Genomic DNA, 14,422 nt, shown 5'->3' with positions numbered 1-14,422 from the left:
GCTCCTTGTTTACGTTTTTGAAAGCGCGGCCGAGGATGTAATTTTATCTTGCTGACAGGACAGACGGCTTACGCAGGCCGCGGACTAGACAGGAGCGGGGTTACGGTCGGAGGCGTAATCACACACGGACGAGTGGGTTTTCTATTCGCAAGCATCGGGAAGCATAAATGGGTGCGTGTGGATTTGCGTCAATGAAAATACCAGTTTAAGTATGGGGGGATGTGGGGGGCGAGGGGGTTACAATTACAGATGGGCGACTAGGCAGTGACAGGATGGGGTCACAGCCAGAAAAAACAAACATCACTGAAATGTTAATGTCTGGTCCTTCAGTCACAGGACGCAGAACCTTTGCCCCCCCCCCCCCCACTCCACGTCCAGTGTCAGTGTGCCGGGCTGATGCTGTGGTAGCGATATGCCCAGCATGATCGATCGGCTGCCTTTGATTTATTCACACAAAACCAGTCTGCATGTGCCCTGGCTAAGCACTGTCATACTAATAGGCGAACATTTATTTATATATAAATTACAAATTAAATAAATTGGTCTAAGGTAACACTTATGTTGGTGTGTGTCCCCCCCCCCAGATGCTCTCCGGTGTTTCAAAATTGGTGGTACTGACCCTCCCGAAATTATTTATTCTGTGCTACTAATCAGACACGCAGGCAGTTTGAGCCCCCCAGTTTGACCCCCCCCCCCCCAGTTTGAGCCCCTTCTTGAAATTCATTCCTGGCCCCAGGGCCGCGGCCCTGAGAGGTTCTGGATGACAGCGGGCTCAGGAAGTCCGGCTCCTTCTCTTGGCCCGGCCTTTGCCCAGTCGACAGTCTGCGCTGTACAAACACAGGCATTTCTGCGGTAACCGAGGTGAACCGTGGCGGGGGGGGGGGGGGTGAGGGAGGTCACGCCTTTTTTCACTTTTCACCGCCTGGTGGTCTTGTGAAAGGATGAGCTGAGCATCCCAATCCCTAACAGGCCCAGATGTTGACATTACAGCTATTAATCCAGCCCTCCAAATAAGTTTTCTGCCAAATTGGGGAGGGAGGGGGGCTAACAAACTGAATTTCTGATCCGGTAAATTCCTTTCTGATCACCAAAGTGGGATCCAATTATCAAAAAGTACGAAAATCTCCTCCAGAAGTAGGAGCCGGTTCGGGCGTAATTATAGGTGTGGAAATTCCTGTTATCACCCGGAAATCCTTCCAAGGGCTGCCACCAGCTCATCTGCCTCCGTCATCGGCTTCCCAAACCACCCCGGAAATTACACTCACACTCCGGGGTCTTTGTTCGGTCGAGGATCTTGCTCCAAACGATCCGCTGCGGTTGGGAAAGAAAAAAAAAAACAAAACAAAAAAAAATTATAAAGAGGACACCAACAATAAGTGAGTGTGGGGGGGGGGGGTGTTTAACATCAAAGGCTCCGCTATCTTCTTGGCATGTAAACAGTGCGTTCTTTCAGTAAGTCGGAGAGCCGTTTTTTAATGATTTCATGGAAGATCGCCACGTCGACAAGACCTGTAATAAATAAAATTAACAAACATTTCTGTAGGGTCTGTTCAAAGGAAAGAGAGCCCAATGTTTTTGCTCCAGATAAGCAGTCTATACATTCCCTGCTCGCGCCTGATTAGTTTAATCCAGTAAGAGGTGCATGCGAGGTTTTGATTGAGTGAGCTGCACAGGCCCTGAGGGGGCTTTCCGATAAGGGCCTTTACCTTTCACCTCCCGAACCCCACGCATACCTCTCCAACCCCCCCCCCCCACCCCGAATCCCACTAATCTCATTTTGGTTGGGGAACAACATGCTCCGCACAAGAACACCCAATTAGTAGTCGCACAGTCGAGGGTTGAACTGCTCGGCCCTGTTTCTGGGGGGCTGTGTGTGTGGGGGGGGGGGGTGTTCTTGGCGGCCCCTTCTGCAAATTACAATGGCAGAGGGACAGGGGGGGTACGTCCGAGATGAGCCGGGTGAATGTGTGTCTCAAAAACGGGACTGTGGGGGGATGGAAGGTGGGGGTGGGCAGGCTGGAGGTCTAGGGTGTCAGCTGGGTGGGGGGCTTCCAGCAGAAACATGGGGGTTAGAAAACAGGGGCTGAGCATGAGTTTGCCCTGGGAATCATCTACCGGCCAACTGACAACATACAAAGGAACCCAGAGTATGGAATGCGGTCATGTGATCAAGCATTACAGGAAATATGACAACAATGAATTAAACTAAACTTCAACTAATCCATTGTAATATCAATAAGTGAAAAATATCAGTTTTTGGTGGATCCAGTGACCTGCTGAAGGTCTCTCCTCTCTCCCCACACAGCAGCAGGTGTTGGGTACCAGCCGGCCAGCTCGTAACTGTGGAAACAGGCTCCGGAGCTCCTTAGTAAAACATGTTCTGGCCGATGTTTGAAATACACCCGGGTGCCAGGCATTGCAGACCTTGCTGTATATGTCAGAAGCTCCGCCTTATCGCCGGAGAACCGCAAACATGCACAGTGCAGCGCAGACATATGAAAAGTGCAATGCACCTCAGACACATACAGTGCACTGCAGACAGGTACAGTGCACCGCAGACACGCACAGTGTACCACAGACAGGTACAGTTCACTGGAGATAGGTGCAGTGCAGAACCGTACAGTGCACCGCAGACCTCCATTTCTGTATCAATGCTGATGTCATTACATCAGGCCAATTCTGAGATTTTTTTTATGGTGGGGGGCATAAGAGGGGCCATAATTCATACAGAGGAGCCAGCCTTACCATTAACCTATGACATGTATTGAATTGGTGAGTGACAGGGGAGGGGGCACTCAAGGACCAATGAGTTTTCAGCTGCAGTCAGTGCTCCAGTGACCCCGCCACTGGATACACCCCTGTGGTTTCAGTGGCATTGGCCATAACATGTAAAACATGTTGGGGAGGGGTGCAGGTTCCCGAATATGTTTTCTTTGAACCCACCTCCAAATCAGGACGGTGTTCCATATACTCTGTGTGAGGTATCACACGTTAATTACTGCCGGTACTGTAGACCCGCCCTTAACAGCACGTTACCGCAGTGGGGGGGTAAGAAGCTGACAGCCACAGCCGAACTTTTGCTTGGGGAACCAAGCTGGTGATCAAGGTAATCCCGGGGGGGTTGATGTCATGCCCTACAGGCAGGGGGGGGGGGGGACCTGTAGAAGGCATTTCTGTGTAACTCCTGCCTTTAAAATGATGTGTTACACAACTGGAGTGGGGGAGGGGGGCATATCCAGGTAGATGCAGGTGGAGGATGAATTACTGACTTCATGCTCACCACGCCAGCAAACCCTTCTTTTAAATGCAATACAGCTATTTTATCTGCATGGCAAGATTACCTCCCCAAATGTTTTGACTGAGGGCAAAAAAATGTTTGGTGTTTTGTGCAGAAAAATACATTCTTTTATACAGCTACCTCAAAACAAACTTTTCGACATCAGCGATTGGGGCATAAAAATGTATAAACAATATATACATGTTATTTGCTTCACTTCCTCCGTGCTGACGGACCAAAGACAAGCTCTTCTGACTGATAACTCTGGTACCTGTGGGAGAGCGGGGGGAGGCGTCTAAGGGCAACACAGGGAGGAAAATACGGCTCTCGTCACGGTCTGTCACGTGCAGACGAAGCGGCAAAACTCCGCGAGCCACGCGTTTGCTCTGATCAGTAAACAACGACACCATCAACATTCGGGTCCCGGTCTCTCTGCTGCCATCATTTCCCCCTGAAGATCGGTCCTGGGATTCGCCTGATGGATTTTACGTACCGATCTTGCATCTCGATGTAGGGCGAGATCCCCTGCCGTGAGAGGAGTGTCTGGAAGGGCTGTCAGAGGAACAACACATGAAGGAGCGCTGCCATCCTGGTCGCACGGAAATCGCATTCCGCTCCATCAGCACGCACATGTTTTATTCATGGTATAAACAGCGAAGCATTTACGGGACTCTATAGCGATGAGGTCCAGGATTCCACAGGCTCTGATCCTGTAAGTTGGTCACGTGTATGATGTGTCCCAAGGAATCCTTTAGACTCACAGCCAGACAGTGGACAATTTAAAAGAAAAAAACAGCTTTGTCACATAATATTATTAGTCTTGGAATTAATATAATGTTATTAATACAGTTTTCTTGTTATCAATATAAAATAAATGCCCAGGAAATATTTCTCAATAAAAAGGTGTTTTCTCTAGTGCTACCTGAAATCATTGCGGCCCCCTCCATTCATGAGGAAAGTGTGGGACAATTTTTCATAAGTGTTTATAACAATAAAAGTGCACCAGACTGTGACCATCGTGCCACATTTACATATTTGTGCAATATATTTTTTATCATTACATTTCCTTGGGAGTGCCGATATGTGAACGTCCCTTCACTGTGGTACTAAGGTCATTAGTCAGCAGTTGTGTTATTAGGTGAATTGGTGCAGATCCTTACGTTTTCAAATCCAAACTCAATAATGAAACATCACTGAAACCTTTTAATAGGACACTGAGGAAATCTTGCTTAAACTCTCCACTCCTTGTTACAGAGGCAAATGGAATAATATGTCGGTGTGCCAAGGTGGGGCAAAGTCAGGTGACAAACCCATCCAATCACCTGAAGCCAGTCACTAATGATATTAAACTGTCTCTTTCAGCCCACACAGAGCAGACGTTACACCCAAACCCTGTGACCCATGTGGGTACAACATCCATCTTGTCAGGCAGGTTTATTGCTTCTAGGTCCCTGTTCAAAAAGTCACTTTGGGGCCCTTCCACCCCCTTAGTGTAGTGACTATTTGTGACCAACAGGGGGCCCCACACAAATACCTGTCATGAGTGGCGGTAAACGGTGCCACAGCACCTCATCCTCCCTACCTGCTTTCCCCTTTACGGAGCCGGAGGTCACTTTCTGAACCCCACATCCTAATAAAGAATCCATTCCCCGTCCCTGTCCCCTCGCCATGTCAATCCGTTCCCCATCCCTGTCCCCTCGCCATGTCAATCCGTTCCCTGTCCCTGTCCCCTCGCCATGTCAATCCATTCCCCGTCCCTGTCCCCTCGCCATGTCAATCCGTTCCCCGTCCCTGTCCCCTCGCCATGTCAATCCATTCCCCGTCCTTGTCCCCTCGCCATGTCAATCCGTTCCCCGTCCCTGTCCCCTTGCCATGTCAATCCGTTCTCCATCCCTGTCCCCTCGCCATGTCAATCCGTTCCCTGTCCCTGAACTGAAACTGATCTTGTGAAGTGGAATGTGGGATCTTGATTCTCAACATGTTCTGCTGAGATTAAATGAGATTGCGAGTGTCACGTCCCAAGAACACCCCCCCCCCCCAAGAAAAATAAAAATCCTTTAAACAGAGGTGTCTGCTCTGACAGGCCAGGTGGAACAATGTGGAAGAATGTGTTTGCTTGGCTCAAAATGACCTTGACACCTGAGTACGACCAGTCTCCATGAAACAGCCATGGACCACAGCTACTCAGGCATCTCCTGCGACCGGCACAGGTGAGCAACAATCGACATTAATCCGTGATTCTCCAAAGACCCGTTGTTTTCATAGCAGGGAATGATTAAACTGCACAACCACCTTGTCACCCGGTCGCTTCTTAAGGGGGATAATTATCAAAACAAATTAATATTTGTAATTACCACATATGTTTTGCCCAGAGTTTTAAGCAATTAATCCTTATGTGGAAAAGAGGACAATCCCAATGAGAAGTGAGATGCTTTAGAGAACAAAACAATGGCTTGTTTTCAGCCTTTTCACCAATTGTTCTTTTAGGGCTCCTGCTTAAAAGGTAATTACGCCTCTTACTAATTAAGCTGAGACTACGAGGTGACTGCAGGGGAGCCATCACGGGAGGCAGTGTTACTGCGCGAGACGGCCGGGGTGTAAGGGGTTAATTCTGTGCGGGGTTCATGCGCGAGCGGCCGTTCCGCAGTCACACTGGCCGGCCTTCACCAGCAAGGCGCGCGGAGACCACCAGCGCTTTTTAACCAGTCGACAAGAAGGAAACTTAAAGACCAAAACGCATGTCGATTGGCTGCTGTTCTTGTTTTTAGTCTAATATTTACGGCTCTAGCATCCTGGCCTTTTTGCTTTTCTGTGAAAAGCTGCGGGATACTATCGAGCTATTTTCTGAACACTTTCGGGAAACGAAAAATTGTCCCTTTGAGGCTAATAAAGCGATATTATTTACCCTAACGGAGTAGTTTTGATACAAAGCCATTTGGAAATCATCTTCACCTTCTGCTCCAGTCAGTTTGCATTTGTCCACTACACGCCCTGTTGCTCAAACATCCAATAATGAGTATCCGGGAAACCAAATAATTCAAGGGGAAGCCTTAAGATCGGAGAAAAATAGCATAATGATATAAAGACTATATTAAAGAATTCTCTAAAATTTAGCTGTGGCTCCTCGCCAAATAATTATTTAGTAAAGTATAGGTTATCATCAGGGTAATATGGTAGTTGTGGGATTATGAATATTTATTTATACATTAAGTATGTAACTTAATTTTACTTTAATTTAACCATGACTTTACATTCATTTTTTTCAATGGGAAGCAGCATAGCTAGATAAGATTTATAATAAGAGACTTCAAACTGAGCTCTGAATTACGTAATACGTTTGAAAAATAAGAAAGTATTGGATTAGAATATAATGGACAATAACGATAAGTAATTAATTCAGCTATTATAAGGGTTATACGTAACTAAAACTTTATGTGGCGACAGACATTATGTCACTTTTCTAACAAATCAGTACTTTTAACTACAACAACAGTAGCGCTGACTTCAACCTCAAAGTAGATTTTTTTTTGAAAGCCCGTGAGTTTAAATCTGCGCTTTTTTGTCAAATCACCGATATACAGCCCAAATAGGCCACAGACTCCGGTCGTAGACGGCAGATACAGGGTGTTTTATCTTTCCAATTCCATACTAAAATCAGGGCCTTATCTTTAATCACTCCCCAGACAAAACTGGCTTGGCTTTGCGGTTGCAACTTTGGGGTGTTCATTACACTTGTGATTGAAGAATTTAACGCGAACATGTTCCTGCAAAACTCTGGAAGCGCCGTTTCCTAACATCGCAAGTCTTGTCTTTCTTCCTGGAGACCAGCTGTGTATTGCAGCAAAAGCCAGATTAAATATACCTTAAGCATCACTTGTCAACGCCTGCTCTGTTGAAATATACACAGCATATACTATTTGAGCGCTGCAAATCACTTAGCACCTTCATAACAGTCTTATCCTGCACTTTAATAGCTGCGTATTCATTACTTTTAATCGCACTTTGTTTTATCCAGTACTATTGCGAAAGTACAATTAGATGACTAGTTCACACATGTAATTATTTCTCGTCTTATTACAACCCCATCACCGGTATAAGAATAATCACGTAACTTATGCTGACAGCTCAAGTTTTCACATTACGGACAGTTAGGGAAGTTATTTATACGTTTTAGCTTCATATGTACTTCTTCACGTGCCACTTAATTTCGGTGTAGTTGGCTAACGAAACACGCGCCCTAAGACAAAAATAATTGATATGCTACTTGATCCTTGAAAGATCAGTGGGTTCTGATTTTTGAAAGTAGAAATATTGCTTTTTCATGATACTCTTTAGGACAAATATCGGGTATATAATATGTACATAACACGGAAAGGATGTTTCAGCTGAACGCGCGCGCGAGGGTGTGTTACTGTGTGCATCCTTGTGCACGCGTGTGTGTATGCAAATCACTTTCTCAACTGGAACCACATGTAAATAGCCGTAGCCTAATTCCCTTTCTCTTAGCATATCCCTCCCGTATTTCCTTATCAGCTCATTCAGCATTTAATTCCTTTTGGATGAGAATGCTAGGGCCCCAAATTCGACGTCGGCGTTACGAACTGGGGGACAGCGGTTTACCTTTCTGTGTCAAAATGGTGTCCCTGATTCAATTTCAGATAGATGGGGCTTTAGCACTGATGCGTTAGGGTGTTTATACGGGGTGAGAGCGATCAAAACAATAGTGGGAAAAATATGAACCGAAATAAAATTTCCTGCACACATAGGCCAGCGCATATTCTCATTTATAATAATCAGCAATGTAATAAACTAATCTGTTGAAGGGCAGACTACCCAAATTCAAAATATCAGCTTGTTGCATTATTGCAATATTAATACCGAGAACATAACAAGCAAAGATACAATAGTGGTAACAAAAATCATCATCGTCATCATTATTATTATTATTATTATAATTATTATTATTGTTGTTGTTGTTGTTGTTATTGATGTCATTATTATTATTTCTTATTTATATTTTCCTTCAGAGGAACATTGAAAATTAGCATGGCAAGATGAAGCGCAAGATATTTCAAAGCGACGCATCACATGTAATTGTACACTGTTGGTTTTGAGGTGACATTTACTGACAATGATGCAAATGACCCATGGCATTCAATTAAAAGTGTTATGTCCCCTCACTTTTGTTTTATATGCTTAATAATTTGGACTAAAGTGTTAGAGTAGAGAAAAGCGGGACTTGTGTTCCCTCCCCATTGACTTTTATCACTAAATTAAGCATATAAATGACCTGAAAGCAGAGGCTGTCGCATTAAATTAAATAAAATAAAGAACAATTATCCCCTCTTTTCCTCTGATCTCGGCCTGAAAGGAGTCGTAGTGAGATAAGGGAGATTGAATTCGACTTTGGAACCGCTGGCTTTATGTTCTGCTCAAATAAAAACGTCTGGGAGAGCAGTTAGAGAGAGATTTAGGACGAGTATAATTTCAAATCATAATTTTCCTCTTCTTATTTCTCGGGTAGTGTTTGTTTTGTTTTGGACCTCGGCTTGTAAAAACAGATGCCAGTTCAATATGGGAGAAGTGATCACAGACGGTGAATTACATTGATGAGGTCATAAATTATCATCCTATGACGAACATTTATATGGTGAATTTATATATGGCCTGAAATATGCTCACATTGAGGGCTATATATATATATATATATATATATATATACATATATATATATATATATATATACATATATATATATATATATATACATATATATATATATATATATATATATAGTACACAGTCATATAGTACATCATGCAGCTTCATGAAAACGTCATTTATTTCGTAATTTGTAAATGCGTTGCGCTTCATTATTTTGCGGACAACGGACAGAAAATGTGCATAAAATATCCTTCAGTTTGAAGTGCTCGCATTTATTCATTGCAACTCATCCTACTTTACCTCAAGACCCGTCTAATGATTCTTCAAATTAATATGTATCAGGGCTGAAGTGTTATTAATTCGGAGGGAGTAAAGGGGGTTGGGAAGACGGAGTGTAATACATCATCGCTGAAAATACACATTTTCGTACTCCTAAAAGTAATTATCATTGTCCAATTTCAAAGTTGAATCTGCATGCTTTAAGGGGCTGATGTAAAACTTCATATTCGGTTCAATGGAGTATCACCATAATTTACAGCGCGAGATAAGGACAAAGTCTGTCATAAAAATCTAAGGCGGGCTCCCTCTCCCCCCTCCTATATTGGATTGCACCTTGGGCAATAGTGCAGAATCCCGAATCTTAACTTCTCTCAGCATATGTTCCTGGCAGATAAGTAAACAATCTGGATGTGAAATGAAAATTTTAATTAATACGGTAATGCTATTACACCTTGGTGTGCAAATCCTATTCCGTGCCCCGCGACAATAGACGAAAGTCGAATTCCTATCCTCAGTCTGTAGACTCGGACCAATTGTTTTGCGATCTTGTTTTCCTTTAATGAATCTCATCATATGTTTTAAAACCGACTAGGTCCAAGCATTGTACATTAAAATCGAAATAAAACACTGGCGATGTGATTTTGTGCGAAGCTTTTCAATTGAAAGGTGGCGAACGAGTACGTGATCCGTCTTGATCAGGCCCGCTTCTGTAACGCTGGGTTATATATATGTACATGGAGTTTGCGTGCAACATATATATGAAATATGGTGGAATTTTCATTATTAACAAATCGTCCTTGAAGAGTAATTAAAGAATAGACTCAGGTATCGTCCCACAACTCATACAACACGACTCAGTATTTCATGGTATTTTTCAGGGTGGAGAACTTTAATAATTTACTAAAACATCTGACACGTTAAAATAACATCTGCGTGTTTGTGTGTGTGTGTATGTGTTTATACATACATATATCTATTTAAATCATACATTTAAAAAAACAGTTCTGTAATAAACTCCCTCTCAAAACCTTAGCGACCAAAATATGAATGAAAAATATTTTTAAAGTGTTTTCGTCGGCTTGCAGTGGTAAACTTAATGCTTGCTTTTGCATTATAACTTTAGTACACCTTAAACTTAATTTACGTGATCAATCTATAAAAAAAATTAAAAAACAAAGCTTTGACGGTTAATTAAACCGGCGCTATCTGACTGTCAAGTGCTGACACTGGGTCGCTTGAATACAAAAAAAAAAAAATCAAGGGCAATTTATGATTTTCCCTCGATGACACCGGAAGAAAAAAATATTATTCAAAGCAGTAGGCCAAGCGATTAAATAAATTTGTTAAATAAAGTTGTAACTTTTTCCAAGACGTCAGAAACATTCGTTTTTTTTTATTTTTAATGTATTGTACCTCATCGGGTGCTTTCACAAACCAAAGATCTATATTAATGATTTTTTTTCTCAGTTGCAATGAAGCGGAGACGTTGAGAAACAGGTCCGACCACTGATTTAGACTCCCTGCGGCGATTCTACCTGCAAGTTTAAACTAAAAGGTAACGATCATTTCACTGGCATAATGATTGAAAAAGAACACTTATGCACATCAGTGGGCCTAACAGGTATTAGGAACCTGGCTGAACAGACTGATAACATACTTAGCATAGGAAGGCATGTGTGCCAACTGGTATAGAAGATACTTGTTTATTTAATCGCGTTGTTAAAAATACGTTAAAATATTAGATCGATTTTTAAACTTCTTGTTTTACATAATGGCAATGAACAAAGTAGACATATTTGCTTGTTTTGAATTGTTTTTAAAATTGGAATGAGTTTTGTTTATTTAAAATATTTTTGTACCTTTACCACTAATTTGTGTATAACTATATCTCTTGGCTCTGTATGCTACCACTCAGCTAATATGTTTAGGCTATAGGCCTAGTCTAGCTCTAATAGTTTGATACCACTTGTGCAAAAAGTGGTATCAGCAGTTACACTGCTGAAATTCGCCGAGTGCAGAGGGTGCAGCCTGTTTTAAAGACCACGCAGAGCGAAAAATGTGACAGATGCAGAGCGAAATACTAGTGTAGAAAATATTAAATTAAATTAAATTACACTCGCTTCCTTCGTATCGTCCCAATTATGCACTGCCGGATGCGTTTTTCACCAAAGCGTAAGCTAAATCTGATACGTAATTATATTTTACATGCATATTGTAGCTGTGTTTCTGTTCAGCGCTGATTGCTGTTCAGGTCACCTCCTGCATTTTTTTTAATGTGAGTGTTTTGTGATGCTAAACGGCGTGGCTAAGCTATTTTGAACCACCCCCAGTCCCCTAACTGATTTCCGTCCCATTGTTTGCCTCAGTCTGAATTATAATTCACGCGCGTGTTTGATTTTTTAACGGGTCTATTGTACACTAATTGTATTTGACCATTTTATTTTGACTTAACTCTCAAGAGCACTCGAGAAAACGATGTGCAGACAAGACGAATCAAACAGCCATTCATTCAGTCCAGATGGACAATGACTGTTCTTTAAAGGGAAACGCGTCTCTTTCAGTAATGAGGATTCTGACTAATTGTTTTTGCTAATGGATTTCAAACGCCACTGATTGCTAAGGATATCTATTTCACTTTTCTCCCCCAAACTTGATTCCACGGGCGCGTTTTAAAATTAGTCTCTCTTAGACCATCTATTGTATAACCAGATAGTCAAGGGACAGGGTGAATAAATATTAATCTGTTTTAATCCACAAAGTTTATTTGAATTGAAGTAGAGGAGGGTTAAATGCACGCGGTTCCAGTTTTGCACATGCTTTTGGTAAATCAAACATAGTATCGGCTATAGTATACTATAAAAAAGATATCATCGATTGACCAAATTAATCAAGACACTAGTAAACAGTAGTAAAACATTAACACTTCAATGTCTCAAGTGCATACGTCTGTTCACTCTTTGTAAGCAAATGTATATATCTTTTGTAAATATCCTGGAGACCGGACAATGATGTCGTTTAAAGGCACTAAAGTATTTAATGCTTCAGAGTCATTTTGAGGTGGGGGATTCGTTTTAGAAAATGGAACCGCAGGTCTGAAATGTAATAATATTGATATATTTTGAAGACAGATTGTCTTTATTCAAAACGTCAAATGAACAGAGAGAAACATCAGGCCGGACACATTTCCCTTTCCACAAATTGAAAATACCATTTCAGAGAGGAAAAAACAAGAATAACTGTCTGGCTTCAAACTCGAAGTGCTTTTAGAAGAAAAGTAACATATAGCACTGGATCACATGAGGGGAAATGTAAAAACACATTATTATTACCATTATCACAAATAATAATAATAATAATAATAATAATAATAATAATACAATTTGGTATTTTGTATAAGCAATCAAAACGTACGTGCCTATTTAATAAATAGAAACAATATATCCATTATAATTGAACTTTTGAGTTTATGATTTTTACTCTAAACTTTTAAAACGTTCGGGTTTCAAGAAATTCATTCTATTTTTACAGTCAAAACTTGTGCAACCCAAATTTTGTTTTGGAAAAGGATATGTAAAAAATGAACCATTAAATTAAAAAAAATTATAGAATAAAAATGTACATAATAAATAAACTTAAAGGCCACCTTGTATTACGGTAGCCGTCAATAAACGTTTTAACATTTACAATTCTTACAGTTCATAGGGCACCTGCCTCGCGGCTATTCCAAGTCCCTTGCTGAAGTCTTAGAAGAAGCGTCCTGTTTGGAATCGTAAGAGTTCTTGTTTGATTCTTTGAAAACAAGTCCGTTGCTTTCCATAATTTCTGAGCGCCCGGCTCCGTCTCACGTTTTTTCATATTCACATGCATTGCTGTATTCAAGTTTCAAAAATTAGTTTTTGTGCGTTACATAGCAGTAGCATGTGCTGAAGAGTATGGGTCTATTCCTGACTTGGTCATACCTGGAAAAAGTATGTAGGCAACTGGGGGCTGTAAACTTGAGGTTGACCAGGCGCTACAGTTACAGGGCACGACGTACCCCGGGTTTGTGGGCGACGGATGAGTGTGAGTGTGTTGGCTGGGACAGCTCAAGCTGCCGAACGCGCCGTTTTGGTATCCCAGGGAGGAGGCGTATGGCAACGTGCTGGTGGTCAAAGCGTGGGGCATTTCTGTCATCTTCTGGATAGCGCTGGAGCTGAACTGGCTTGGGTCGAGAAACGAGTACGGGGCCGATGTTGGCGGCAGGAACGCTCTGGCTTTGTCTGACGAAGCCAAGAGAGAGTCCGCGGAAAATCCTTTCAAATGGTCTGTGTCCCCGAGGTAGGGCAACGGAAAGACATACCTGTCTTTTTTGAGCAAGTTCTTGGGCTTGCGTCTGGGTCTGTACTTGTAGTCTGGATGTTCTTTCATATGCTGCGCCCTCAGTCTCTTAGCCTCATCGATATAAGGTCGTTTTTCGGATTCAGAAAGCAGTTTCCATTCGGCGCCAAGTCTTTTGCTGATTTCTGAATTGTGCATTTTGGGATTCTCCTGTGCCATTTTTCTCCGTTGACCCCGGGACCACACCATGAAAGCATTCATGGGTCTCTTGATGTGATCTAAAGGTTTTGACATTTTAAAAGCACACGTTCAATTCTCCCTCTTCGACAGCGGAAAAAAAGTTCTTAAACCACCAAGAAATATATTCACCTCTCCAGCAGATAGAAACGGCTCATACCAGTTCTCGTGGGTTTTCGGAAATGTGCAAAAAATAAAGTCATAAAAATCCAGAGGTCGATCAGTCACTATCGGATTCAGCGAGACGAGCAGTTATCTTGCCCTGGCAACATAGGTTCCGCGGTTAAGCTGCCGGAGCGCAAAAGATCCACGGAGGAGGTGCAAGTTCCCAAGTCAGACGCCGGCTGCTAAAGTGAAAGTGTTTGCGCGTGTTTCTCGGAGGTGTCTCGCCTCGCGAAGCACCTGGCTGAAAAATGAGGAAAAGCTGGTGAATGGGAGCCAAAAGCGGTGAAGTTCAAAGGCTGGGCTGGTTTGGTTTGCACGCAATCTGACATAATCGCAGGGCGTTAACTCGCCAACCTGCGCGCCCAATCAGCACAGAGACAGCAACATAATACCTTTACAAAAATATGTATATTACCACACAAACAAAGATTGGGGAGGAAAAGAGGGGTACTCCATTTGAATCCATTTGCTCAAAACGTACGA

General features: G+C 42.4%; 1 protein-coding gene across 1 annotated transcript; it reads right to left on the bottom strand.

Moving 5' to 3' along the window:
- Positions 1-12,574: 12,574 nt before the first annotated feature.
- sox14 (SRY-box transcription factor 14) lies at positions 12,575-14,215 on the bottom strand. Its single transcript, XM_072704446.1, has 2 exons — positions 13,907-14,215; positions 12,575-13,815 (listed from the first exon to the last, which is right to left on the bottom strand). The coding sequence occupies exon 2, from the start codon at positions 13,796-13,798 to the stop codon at positions 13,124-13,126; it is 675 nt and encodes a 224-aa protein (XP_072560547.1). The 5' UTR covers positions 13,799-13,815; positions 13,907-14,215; the 3' UTR covers positions 12,575-13,123.
- Positions 14,216-14,422: the final 207 nt, after the last annotated feature.

The sequence above is a fragment of the Paramormyrops kingsleyae genome, chromosome 21 (assembly GCF_048594095.1).
Source record: "Paramormyrops kingsleyae isolate MSU_618 chromosome 21, PKINGS_0.4, whole genome shotgun sequence".
NCBI lineage: Eukaryota > Metazoa > Chordata > Actinopteri > Osteoglossiformes > Mormyridae > Paramormyrops > Paramormyrops kingsleyae.
This window is presented reverse-complemented; position numbering and strand designations above follow the sequence as displayed.